Genomic DNA, 13,485 nt, shown 5'->3' with positions numbered 1-13,485 from the left:
TTCACACTTGCTTAGGTGATGGGCATGTTCACGTGTGCAGGAGAAAGAGTGGGTTTCTGTACTTCAGGGCATGAAAGCCTCAGGTCTTTGGCTCAGGGGGGCTGACACTGGGGGCTGACACAGATGGGGAGTGACACGCAGGCTGCTCCTCCATCCTCCCCGTGACAGGTGTCCTGCCCACTGAAAACCACATGAATCTCAGCACATTCAGACACACCCAAACCCCTGCACTAAGCCTTGACCAAACTCTGGCACGGCTTCCAGCAGCCTCGGCCATGTCCCCGGGATGACCCCAGCTCCTGCTGGAAGCCTGCCTGAGAAAGCTCAAGTTGTTGTGATTTAATGTTTATTGGTTCATCTCCTCGCCACCCCCTGACCTTAACCTGGGAGCAGTCACTCAAATTTGCCACTGTGAAACCCTCCCCTCCGCCTGGGAGCAGCCTTCTCAAGGATCTGAGAGCCATTCTTGGCCACGCAATCTTCAGGGAGGACCTGCCTCTGTCGCCCCTTCTCTGTGGGAGAACAGAACCCCAGCTTCCCTACTGCCGCCCACAGACCAGCTCTTGGGTCGCGCACACACTGCCCAGTCCTCGCTTATCTCCCCCTGAGCCTCCTTCTCGCCTTCCCTGCTCCCTGGAGCTCCCTTTAAAACCCAGCCGCGTCTGCCCACATCTCAGTACACTCAATCAGAAGTTACTGAGCAGCATCTGTTCTTGGGGCTTTACCTGGCTTTGTTTGCCTTGATGCCACAGTCCTGCCACCTTTACCGGTCTGGGCACTTCCCTCCACCTGGCCTCGGCTGCCAGTGCCAGCAGGGCCTTCCAAAAGCAGAGCTTGCCAGAGGCTGCCAGTGCCAGAGAGCTGGCGCCCCAGGAGCAGCCTGCGGCCGGGTTCCACACTGCTCCCCACAGCGCCTGGAGGGAATTAAGCTCCTTCCAGCTGTCTGGAATTACTTCATGCACATATCGGCTTTCTCCCTCACCTCCTCACTCCCAGCCAGGATCTCCTGGTAATGGCGCCCAAGTAAACCCTTGCTGGAACCCTCGGAAATCCTTGTCCGGCATCTGCTGTAGGGACCCCGCATTCTGAGACTGCCCTACCAAGCCCTTGGGGCTGTTTTCAGGGACTGTTCTTGAAGGTGTTTGAAGGGGTGTGTGTGTGTGTGTGTGTGTGTGTGTGTGTGTGATTGATTGATTTTGCTCTGCTCAGCCAGGGCAGGTGGTAACAAAGGGGTGATGTGTTTGTCTGCTGCCAAGCCTTGCTCAGAACCAAGGAAGGGGGCACCCCGGGTCTGACTTCTGACCAGTGGAAAGCTTTCATGTCCTCTCTCAGCTTCCCTACTTCCCAAATGAAAGGGTTTCTTCCTTTTTACTTTCCTTTGCTTCCTTCTTTTTAAATGATTTCGGAGGAGCAAGAGAAGGTAGAAAATGTCTGAATAGCCTTTATCAGGCACCTGCTCTGTACTGGGCGGGATGTCAGTCTCTCCTTTTAGGGGCCCTTTCACCCCGCCACTGCCTACCAGGTCAGTTCTCCCACAACCCCCATGCAGATGAGGGATGGAGACTCCAAACAGACTCACATCTGCTTGGCCACTGAGCCAGCAGGATCTGGAAGGAGAATCCCAAGACCTGACCTAGCCAGGGAAACGAGGTCACCACCCAGGGCCCCTGTGTACTTCACTCGCCATTGTGTGCCTCAGTTTCCTCCTTTGTTAAATAAGGGGGCAGAGTTGAGAGTCCCTCAATGCCTTCCAGTCTTCGTCCTGGAGCTCCTCTTTGGGGAGGGAGCACAATGTCTGGGACCACACCCTGGAAGCGCCGCAGGCTTAGCTGCTGGAGACAAGACTTGGGTTCCTTCTCCTTGACCAGGTTGTTGGGTTCCTACTCAGATCAGATTCTCTGCATTTTTCCTGCTCCTTCACCCAGCTTTAAAAGACCTTTGGTATTCCATTATCAGAAGAATTTAAGGACCAGCAGCAAATATGAAGGTCTTTGTGTCAACTTCCTCCTTTGAGCTCTTTACACAAACATTCTAGAAGCGTCACCCAGCCCATACTAATTCCCAAGGAACCACTGTTTACGTTTCTTCTCAGCAACATGACCTGATTAGGTGCATGGGCTTCAGAGTCACACCCTTGGATTCCAACCCAGTCTGTAGCACTCACTTGCTCTGTGACCTTGGGCAAGTTACTGTTTCATTCTGTGCCTCTGTTTACAAGTTCATAAAATAGAGCCGATAAAGATGCTTACCCTGTTGTGACTAACTCATTGCACGGAAAGCTCCGTCTCTAGGTTGTTTTTCTTAGTGGGCTTGCCCTGGCTTTGAGTCTTGAGGGCTTGGAGAGCACCAGGAGTCCATGGGGACCAGCTAGGGAGCAAGCAAACAGCTGTGGATGCTTCACTTACAACCTCCAAAGAGGCCAGTAGTCATAAATTTCCTTCCCCCACATCTGGAACATTGTATTGCCACTGAGTCTACACCAGGACCCTGCCCTGCTCCAGGGTTTCAGCAACACTCCCCTTAATTGCCTGAGGCATGGGCTACTGTTCTGCAGCTCCTGAATTCCCACCCTGGGAGTCCCCATCCCTACACTGCATGCTCTCTTCCCGTCACCTCCCTTCATTGGCTCATCTGAGTCCCCATTTATCACCCCTAGCCTGGGAGCACACTGAGCACTAGGTCTCCTTGTCTTTGTCTCCCTCAGGGTGCCCAACAGCCAGCGCATAGTAGGTGCTCAGTAAATGCAGGCCCATCCAAGAAAGACTGGAAATAGGAGAATGCCAGGCCTGCCTCCTGGCCATTGCAGGGCAGGTCAACCCCTGGCTGGAAGCCAGCAGCACAGGGCAGTGAGCAGGAGGCCAGGCTGGACCTCACGCAGCCTGGTTCCAACAGCACCTCCATGAAACCCACCCCTTCTGCTCCTGCCCAGTCCTGAGGATAGACTCCCACCTTCTGATCACATGTCTGCAGAGTTGGCCACAGGGAGAGGGCAGCCAGGCTCTCGGGTCACAGCATTCTCTGTGAGCCTCCACAATCAGCATCCTAATTCACACATCAGCCCACCAGCCAGCCCCCGACCTCCCAGGCTTCTGAACCTGCCATTTTATTAAAATCATTGTTCTCCACACCCTTGTTGGTGGTTTGCTGCCTGGACCAGGCATGGAAGAGAACATTGGGCACCAGACAATCATCTGGAGTGATACAATGAATGTCAGCTTAGTCCAGGGTCTACAAAGTCTCGCACCAAATAAACCTGTTGAGTGTTATTGAAACCAAGGGAAACCTAATTCATTTGGCATCAGGACAATTTTTCACTTGATACCTATTAATGTGTTGCCATGTCCATTGAAACAAAGCTGGGAATTTGAACCTGAAGGAAGGAAAGAATGAGCATTTATTACAGAGCTATAAGAAGGGGATGTGCTATGCCAGATCCTGGATGTCTAAGGGCTATTAAACAGTCTGACTGAGGTGTTATTACCCAGGTGGTAAATGAGAGCCAGCCTCTCATGAGCAAGATGGTCTTCCCAAGACTTGAGCCCAGATGTTTGTCACCCGGGGCTGCCTCTTGGCTGTACACCTGCCCTCGAATTTCCTTGCATTTGCTGCCACTCCTGCTTAACCTTAACCCTCTTTGCCACAGAGACCATGATTCTAGGAGGGGGCACAGAAAAAGGCTTTGGACCTGACACCCCTGCACTGTCATTGATGGTTTGGATTTGCAAAGCTGACCCTGTAAACTGTTCACTTCCAGATGAAACGTTCATTCAGCTGGGTCTCAGTCACTGCATCTATAAAATGGGCCTATGGGTGCAGAGGGCAGGAAAGTCATGGTCTTTAGAAAGGTGTAACTGAATGTTCTCTGGTTCCCATCCTTTGTAAACCATGGTCTGACCCCTCAGTACTCAGCCTGCAATTTGGAGACATCACCACCAGGGGGTGATCTGGACTAAGAGAGTGAGGTGGGACTGGTCAACTGGGTTAGTGCAACCAAAGTAGCTTCTGTAGGTCCTTCTCAGATAGTACTTGGATATGACAGAAATTATAACTGTAGATCAGAATCACCGTGAGCACATGAAGACCTGCATGAATCAAAGGGTCAGTAACTCAGACCGTAGCTCACTTTCCCCGCACTTGTGGTGGGCAGATGAGCACGACTCAATTAAGCCTGGATTCCCCAGTACAAGATCAGATCCTTCCATAAATTAGATACTCAACAAAGAGGTGGAGCTGAATCCAGCACTTGCACATAGTTAGGTACTCAATAAATGTTAAATCAAGCCTCAGGTCACAGGGTGTCTGACGAAGGAGGGCAGAGAAAAGAATTTCCCAGAAGCCTCCACACACCCACATCTTCTCTTGCATTGGCTCGAGTTGAGTCATGTGACCATTTCCAAACCAATCACTTTGTGTTGGGGGGCATGTTTAGACCAACCACGAGACCAAGCAAACCCATCCTGGATAGGGCAGTGGAAATGGCCAATTTCCCTGATGTCCGTGGGCTCGAGGGGAAGGAGTGGGTGCCGGGAAATAACTGAAGCTGTGCGAGGGAGGCATGCAGGTAAGTCCAGCTGGGTCCCGCCAGGACCCCTCTGCACCTGGCATGGGGAGAAGCCAGCCTAAGTGCTTGGCGATGAGCAATTTTGATTGCCAAGCATCTCAGCAGCATCCATCTTGAAGAGCCCCTTTGAGAAAGTCCTGTGTGATCCGAGAGCTGGCCAGGTCGGTGACCCTGCTTTTGTCTTCCCACACTTTAATTCCTGCTCTTGTGTTTTAAGTTCACTAATAAAGAGTGGGCCCTAGAAATCCTGCACACCCACCCTTGACCCCTATGGAAGGAAGAGTTCCAAGTCCCCGCAACCTCACTGAGCTGTCTTGGGTGCCTGCACCCTCCAGGGTAGGTGAATAATCAGCCTTTCCCGTGGGTGTCCCCGAGGTGTGTCCTGGTAAAACCACAAAGGTTGGTGCTGTCATAGCATTGGTGTTGGCCACGGAAATGTCTGTGGGGACTCAGCACAGGGAACATGAGCCTCGCGTGTGCCCTCCCTTGCATTCTAGCCCGTGGCATCACTGCCAACAGGCTGTGGGCACACTGGGCTCGGGGCACACTGAGCTCTGCTCAGCTCTCACGTCCTGTACGTGTGTGCCTGCATGTGGTGGGGGGGCGGCAGGAAAGGTGGGGAAGGGCTGAAAAAGAGTTTGGGTCCTCAGGCTCCCTCTCTTCCCTCACATGGTCTCAGCACCCCATGAAGAGAAGCACCAAGCAGAGGAGGTTTTCAGATTTGTGACTTTCTTTATTGAAGCAATTTCTCTGAGCAGAGGACACCTTTTCTGAGTTGTAGCTAGTGCTTGGAGGGCCTGGGTTTGCTCTTCTCTCCATGTTTTTCATCCAGTGCTTTCTGCAAGTTCATGTTCATAGCATTTTTCTGGTGCCACCGTCCTGCAGAGAGTACGGAAAGCGCCAGCCCAGATCACCCGGAGGACTAGTAGCCCCAGTGGTGATCCATCCTGCTTCCCGGCTCTCCCGGGGCTCCCTTCTGTTGCCCTGATCTCCTCCCCGCGGAGGGGGTGCCCAGCATACACGCCCCAGCTCCCCACCTACCCAGGTCATCCGTCTTCCTGCCGTGCCAGTGCTCAGTGTCCCGCACGGATCTCTCAATTACCTCTGGGGTGTACGAGGCCTTCATCAGGCTCTTCGTCTCTTCAGTAGCCCCTGTGGAAGCCCATCAAGAAACCCCCCGATGCAGAGGTTGGGGACTCTAGAGTCCATAGTGGGCGTTAGTTTCCCCTGTGAAGGGGGGGGCTGTGGAAGGGCAGGGGAGTAGGACAGCAAGACAGAGGAAGGCCTCCCTGCATGCAGACCCCAGCCCCACCCAGGAAAGTGTGGCCAAGTTCTCCACCCCTCAGAGGCCATGAATCCAATAAAATAAGGCCATAGGGATAAATCCAAATAGAGCAGGAATTTCAATAGCTGTAAACAGACTAAGCCCATTGGTTAAAAAAGGTGATCAAACTACACAAAATTGTTTCCAGATATATTAATATTTTTCAAAGATTTATTTTTATTTACTTATGCATGCAAGAACTGGGGTGTAGGCCAGAGGCGCGGGGGGAGAGAGGAGTCACCAGAGACAGAGTGGGGAGCAGAATAGGCAAATCTACTGAAAGACACTGCTGAGGGGAGCACTGAGCAAGACAGGAGAGGTCTGCTGCACCATGTGGGTCACTTCTCTGGCCGGGGATCGAGCTCAGGCTTCAGTGGTGACAGCGCTGAGACTTAACCCCTACACTATCAGATGTATTATTCTCTAATGCATACTTAAAAGGACTGGGAGAATCAACCCAGAAATGTAGAAAAAGCATCCTATACAAACACTAATCAAAAGCCAGCTGTACTCAATATATTTACTCAGGCAAAACAGCCAGGCAAAGGCACTGTAAGAATGAAAACATCTATAATGGACTCAGGTGAGGTCATAGTCCTAAGCGTACTGCATTGGAATCCTTGTGAAATAGGTGAAACAAGATGACAGAGCTGCCAGGAGAAATGATCCAATCTGCTGCCCTAGGATACTTGAACAAAGACTAAAGATATATCTTTTAGAAAGCAATAAATCAAGCAAAGACTATTAACATAGGATTAGAAAGATGTATAGAAATAATTAACAAGCCTGCTCTATTAGACAAATGCAGAAACCTGCACCCAAAACATTATTTTCAAGCACATGTTGATCATCTACAAAAATTGACTGTCCACTGGGAGGAAAACAAGTCTCACCAATTTCCAAAGACTGGAGAGACCGTCTCAAAGAAACAGGTCTTGCAGTTAATGCCTTTGGAGGAAAAAGAGGGTTGTGGCCTAGGAACAATAATAGGATACTAAAAGAAAGGTCCAGTCAGAAAACAAGCTGCTTATCTTGTGCATTAGCCTCTCATCTTGGAATCCTGCCCCCAAGGCTGCCAGAGTTTCTATTCCAGCTCTGACCATTCCTAACTGCGTTTCCTTAAGCAAGTTATTTAATCTCTGTTTACCTCCATGATTTTCTATTTTAAAAAAGTGAGAATCATAGTACTTACTGCAAAGATGCTCTACATAAATGTAGCCACTACTATTATGAAAAAGATAAAAAAAAACTACAAATTATTGGAATTAATAGGTGAGCTAAGCATGACTTCTAGATATAAGATTAAGATACAAAAAAAATTTCATTTGGGTATGCAAAAGCAACAAAGCTAGAAAATTATGATTTCTAAAAAGATACTGTTTGTAATAGGCAGCAAAGTTCTAAATAATCAAACAAAATCATGCAAAATATAAAAAAAATTACAAATCATTGCTGGCAGATGCGGATTTAAATTAATGGAGCTGCATATCATATTCATGGATTAGAAAAATCCATGATCATAAAGCTAACAATTGTCCCTAATTGAGCTTTAAATTCAATGTACTTCCAGTCAGAATCCCAACTGGGTAATTTTTGGAAATTAACAAGCTGATTCTAAACTTAGATAGCAGAATAAAGGAACTGAAATAGCTGAAACATTAGCAATGGAAATAGGGGATGAGGAGTTACCCAACCAGATACCAGACTACATTTAATACCTTGGTAATTAAGTGTAATATTAAACCAATGGGCAAAATAGAAAGTCAGAATCTGACCCCACGCACATATGGAAAACTGATGGATACCAGTGGCACCCATAGGTCGGGGTGGCGGGGCGGGGAGGCAGGGACAGAGTGGGGGAAGGGAGATGGGTCTGTTTACCAAAAGGTAATCAAGCGTAAAGGAGGAGCTAAATGTGAATCCCTGCTTCACACAGTTAAAACAAATGAACCCCAAGTAGATTAGAGATTTAAATGTGGGAAACAAGCTAAATATTTCGGAAGACAATATAAAAGATTAACCTCATGACGAAGCATGACATGGGATCGCTTCTCTGTCTCAATCACTGGCAATGCCATCCTTCTTGTTGCTCAGGTCAAATGGAGCAACATCAGTCCTAAACCCTCTCTGACCCACCCCACATCTCTGCTTTAGCATATTCTGTGGGCTCTACCTACACAGAGTGGGCATCAGAGTCCCACTGCATCTTGGCACCATACTGTGCACTGTGCCCTCCGGGGATGCAGGGGCACCAGCCCTGCCGTGACACTAGGTCCCACCTGGGTCTTTGTAGTTGTCTCCTCCCTGGTCTCCCTGTTTCCACCCCAGCTCCCCTATATCCACTCTGGAGTGATCCTCAACCTCGGGCAAACAATGTCTTCCTCTGCGCAATACCTGCCCTTGGTTCCCAGCTCCTAAGACAATAAAAAGGCCTTCCAGTGTCCTCTGCCATCAAGCCCATTTCCTTTCTGTTTTCCTCTCCCTCCTGCGAGGGCCGGGCTGACCTGGCTCAGCAAGGCCAAAGGCTAACCTGGGTGGGTAGGAGAAAGGCGAGGCGGAGGGGTGAGGCACATTGATAGTGAACTAAGGGTCAAACCCAAATTGGCGGCGCTTGCCAAATTCTGAAGCGTAAACACCACTATGACCAATTGTAAGGTAATGTGGCGATGCTAATCGGTTGGGGAAAAGGTGAGAACAGACTTTGGAGAAGCTGTAGGCTGGTGGGAGCTGGCTCCAGCACCCCTTTGGCTCAGGTGCGTTTCTTAGGCTGGATGATGGTCACAGGTGCTTTTATATTATTCTTTGATATGTATGTGCACATCGCCATGACCCAAGAGGCAAGACCATTTAGTGATGAAGAGGTAAGTGAAAGGCCAAATTCCTGAGACCCCAGACCCAAGCTCAGTAGGGTGGTTCCCTGGGTGATGGAGATCTGAGCCAGATGGGGGAGGTTTGCCAGGCCCTGGGGAGGCCCTGCAGGAGAAGAGAGGAAGGAAGAGGCCAGAAAGACAGGACCTTTGCAGTGAAGTCAAACTGAATGTGGGGGCAGAGAGAAGGCCCTGCCTGCTGGCCGCAGGCCCCGCCCTAGCAATCCATTAAGTCCTTCAGAGCAGGGCTGTAGCTGGGAGAGCCCCTGTGCTGAGACTGGGCCATCAGAGGCAGAAGAAACCTAGATTTGAGCTTCAGCTCCACTTATCCTATTGAGAGGTGTTGGGAAAGTGTCTGTGATCTGCCTGTGAGCTGAAGTTAATGGCACATTCCCACGATGGCCTCAAGCAACACAGTAGACGCCTGGGCCTCTCACCCACCCTTCCCCCAGGTGGTGCCACCACCAGACTCTGGTAAAGAAAAATAAAGCTTGCCAGCTGCTGAGCTCACACAATGCACTGGGGTCAAGTGCCTTCATGCTGCACTTCAAAATCCTGCCAAGGGCATGGTGAGAGCGATATTGTGATGATAATCCCCCAGCTGGCTGAGGCTGGGGAGGTTCAAGTATCCTGTTTAAGGCCACACCCAAGGAGTGGCTTAGCTGAGCTTGGGGTCCAAGAAGCCTCATACTGTCAGTGCCACCAAAGGTGCCCAGGGAAGGAGTGGTCAGGCCTCCTTTTGGCAGATTGGGGCCCAAGGGGAGTCCAGGGGAACAGGGGACTGTTGCCCACTGGGGTGGATCATCTGCAATGGTGAGTGCAGACTTGGGGGACTAGACATCCCCCCAGCACTTGGCACAAAGCCTGGCATAAGGGCGGCCATGGTGGCCCTGAAATGAGAGTCCCTGAGGGTGTGCCTTAGGCCCCATGTGTGGTCTAGGATGGTGTAGACACCCCAAAGGGCGACCTACCCAATAAGACCAGGGGTGTTGACAGACCCCTCCACCCCACCCCGCCGTGTCCCTTGTTCTGACCTGGAAACAAGTTCGATCGCATGTTGTAGCCCAGATCATAGTAGTCAGAGAAGAGGGGGGATACTTTCAGGGGACTCTGGGTGCTGCTGGGCCACGAGTTGACCCTCTTCTGGTCCTCCAAGGCTTCACCAATGGCCCTTCGAGCCTGAAAGGGGAGACAAGGGATAGAGAAGCAGGGTCGAGCCCCTTTTCCCTTCTAACTCCTCCTTCCTCAGATCCTGCCCTCACCACCCCTACCCGACACTTAGCCTGCAACCTTTCACACCCCCCACCACCTTGTGCAGAGCTGGGGAGCTAGAATAGCTGAAGACCCTCCACCCTCACACCACCCCAGTCCTCACATGGACCGGGACTCCAGGGGTGACAGTGGTGACAAAATCTCCTCTGTGCATTGATCTCCTGCTGTGTTCCTCCATCCAGAGAAGTCTCTACAAGGCACTGTTGTTTCTGCTGTTTCATAAATGAGGCTCAAGGCAAGGCCTCCTAGAGTCCAGGCATCTTGCCATTTAGCTCCTTTGACTACTTAAGAGCCAAATCCTTCCTCACATCAACGGAGAAACTGAAGGCCTGAGAGGTTGAGCCCAAGCTAGCCACCAGGAGACCTGGCTGCTGTCCTGGTTCTGCCCTCGGCTGACTTCCGGCCAGACTGTACTCTCAGGGTCTCAGTCTCTGCATTTGTAAAATGGGGCTGGGAGCTTCCGGTTCTGATCATTGCTGGTTCCTCTAACCTGACATGTATGAGCCGTGTCACACATGGACAGCAAAACTAGATCTCTTCTTCCAGCCCAGGACCGTGATGGGAAAGAGAAATGGCCCCATCTCTAGGCTGAGAGGGGCAGTGAGAGGTAGTAACCACATTGCCAACCTCAAATTGGGGAACAGTCTCCAAGTGGGGCAGAACATTGGGGCAGTGGCCTCCCAGAAAACCTGGTGGGTAGGGTCACTTCACCTTAAGATGACAAAGTGGAAGGGGAACCACACCACAGTCTTTGTGACCCTGGCTCTTCCACCTGTTCAGTGTGACCCTGAATAAATCACAGCACTTCTCGAGCCTTGGTTTCATCATCTGTTAAAAAGGAAGCAGTAACTCCTGCCTTGCCTATTGCACAATGTAGTTGCTACAGGGTTGAGATGTTGGCTTGAAAATATGCTCCCAAATGCCAGAATAGGAAGAACTTTTGCCATTTGGCCAGAAATGGCAGGTAAAGTTTATCTCAACTTTTAGTTGATCAGGACTAACTCCCTAGAATGGTGTATCAGATGGGGAAAGCTACCAGCATTGATTAATGATGTCTGCCATGAATGCAGGCTAGGATAACTGGTATACATGCCAGTCTGATCTACTCCAACTGCCTTGCTTTATAGATGTAGGGACTAGAGCCCAGAGAGAGCAAGTAACTCACCCAAAGTCACCCAACATTCAGGGGGTAGAGCCAAGATTCAACCCCAAGTTTTCTGATTCCCAGTCAGTACTGTCTATCTACGCCATGCTGTTCCCTTTAGGAGACTCATGCAAGTTAAAAGCATCTGATTCCTATGTAAGACCTATCACTGAAAAGTCATCAAGGACCGGGGCTCCAGTGTCTTTTTTGGGTTCTCATCCCTCACAAATAGGTGAATTTGGTTGACTTGCCTAACACTTCAAGGTCTTAGACTCTGTGTCTATAAAATGGGGGTAGTAACAGTCCCTTCCTCGTTGGGAAGATTGAGTTGTTGTATGTGGAGGGTTTAAAGTGCCCAGAGCTGGCATGTAGCAAGTACTTAATAAACTCTGCATTCTGGTGCTGTCACTGAAGGGTCATGCCGTGTCCGAGGGGTGGCCGCTCAAGAGTGGGCTCCTTTTGGATCATCGTAAGCCTCTTTGTATAGCCCTCCTGCCGCGTAGCCCCGAACCCCGCTGACACCTGGTCCTCAGAGATGAGCTCGTCGACCACAGCGCTGCCGAACTTGTGGCGAATGTTGTCAGGAATGATGCTGCTCCGCTGGCCCTGGGCCCCCGGGTTGGGGCCCTCCTCCATCCCCTGGCACAGCTGAGCCCCCCTCGGATGGTGGTCTGGCTCTCCCTCAAAGAGGGTCTGTAGTCCCCCTTCTTCAGGGACTCAGGGTGCTGGTCCAACCAGGGGGAGTCCCCGTTGATTGCTGTGGAGGGTGGCGGCGGGGCCTCGTCTGGGTGGGCCTGCCCTCGGGGCCTCACTGCCCCCCGCAGAGATGGCTGTGGGGAGACTGGGGCCTGGTGCTTGAACTTCGAGGTGGCCAAGGGGGGGCAGGCAGTTCTCCAGGTGTCCAGGCCCTGCTGGCCTTCCTTGTTGTTCACTCAGGCTCTGGTCAAATGGGTTGTACCTGAACCGGGGGAGAGGGGGGGAGGGAGGGAAAGTATTAACTTGCCTGGGGCTCAAAAAAGAAACAGGATCTCACCCAGGTGATGCTGAAACCAAGTCCCACATCTTCCTCCTCCCTCGAGGGAACTCTCCGCGGCTGCCCCCTTCCTCATCCCCAGCCCTCAGCCGGTGTGTCCACAGCCGCGCCCCGCCTGCCTGGAGAGCACCCCCAGTCCAGAACAGGCCGGATGGGCTGGGGCTGAAGTGTGGGCTCCCTGCTAGTTTCCAACCTGGAGGGAAAGTCCCTGGAGATGTCGGGGAGGGAGGGAAAGCAGGTCCCGCACAGTCTGGGTGCTGGGCGCTCACAAGTAGCCCTGAGTGAGAAAAAGAGAAGATGAAACCCCACATCAGCTTGCCCCGGTCACCCCCCCGTGTCTGCCCACCGCCTTACCCTCTTTCATAACATCAGAAACGCGGGAGCCTCTCTGATGACCCCAGCCGCACAGCTGCTCTGAAGACCTGTGAGGTTGCCAGGCAGCCCTGCCCCCCTCCCCCTGCTGACTGGCGTCACCATGGCGCTCCCCTTACACGGGGCTCTGTTACCTCAGAGGGCTGCTAGCCCCTCTTTGGAAATGAGGCCCAGGAAAGCCAGCACCAAGGAGGCAGGAGGGGTGCTCGGGTGGTGTTCACTCTCTCATCCACTCAGAACGTCCCCCGAGTGCCCTCCGTGTGCCAGGTCAAGAGCCAGGCAAAGGGGCTCAGATGCCATCAAGCAGGAAAGAAATTCTTGGGATTACAAAGGAATAAGTAGAGGAATGATCGGTTCCGACTCAAGGAGGAAGATTCACAGAATACTCACGTTGGCCCTGGGGGTTGAAGGATGCTTCGGAGTGGAATAGTTTAGAAGGAGCGCAAACATTAGTGGCATCAGTGCGCTGAGCACATGAGTGTGGGCCGAGGGGAATGGAAGGGAGGAAAATATGCACCTGGAGCTGTGGAGCTGCATGTGAGGGGCCGGGCACCAGGAACCGTGTGGGCTACAGAAGATGAACAAAATTCAGAAGCTGTGCAGTTGGTGCCGGCAGCAGCTCAAGCCTGTGTGTACTGCTGGGCAGGAGAGGGTTTGTCTGGGGAATGCCAACTGCATAGCCAACCGTTCAGAGTCTTTCCAGGTGGCAGAGTGCATTGGGGTCCCCCAAGTGCGGGCTGGCCATTTATGAGAATGGCTTTGGTCAAATTCTTAAGCTAAACTTTCCTTGTATGTAGATCATACACATCTCACCTCCAGGGGTAAGGGTAAGATTGGACAAAGCCATTTTTGTGAAATACGTAGCTCATTGCCTGGCACAGAGAGTGATGCCAGGCATGAACCTATGGTGAT

General features: G+C 51.6%; 1 protein-coding gene across 1 annotated transcript; it reads right to left on the bottom strand.

The window, feature by feature from the left end:
* Positions 1-5,278: 5,278 nt before the first annotated feature.
* Positions 5,279-12,662, bottom strand: TEX33 (testis expressed 33). The gene is made up of 6 exons (XM_037515221.2): positions 12,556-12,662; positions 12,395-12,478; positions 11,691-12,126; positions 9,787-9,931; positions 5,603-5,713; positions 5,279-5,440 (listed from the first exon to the last, which is right to left on the bottom strand). The coding sequence occupies exons 3-6, from the start codon at positions 11,802-11,804 to the stop codon at positions 5,343-5,345; spliced, it is 468 nt and encodes a 155-aa protein (XP_037371118.1). The 5' UTR covers positions 11,805-12,126; positions 12,395-12,478; positions 12,556-12,662; the 3' UTR covers positions 5,279-5,342.
* Between the last annotated feature and the right edge of the window lie 823 nt (positions 12,663-13,485).

The sequence above is a fragment of the Talpa occidentalis genome, unplaced genomic scaffold (assembly GCF_014898055.3).
Source record: "Talpa occidentalis isolate TD23 unplaced genomic scaffold, MPIMG_talOcc4v2.1 talOcc4.16, whole genome shotgun sequence".
NCBI classification, from domain to species: domain Eukaryota; kingdom Metazoa; phylum Chordata; class Mammalia; order Eulipotyphla; family Talpidae; genus Talpa; species Talpa occidentalis.
This window is presented reverse-complemented; position numbering and strand designations above follow the sequence as displayed.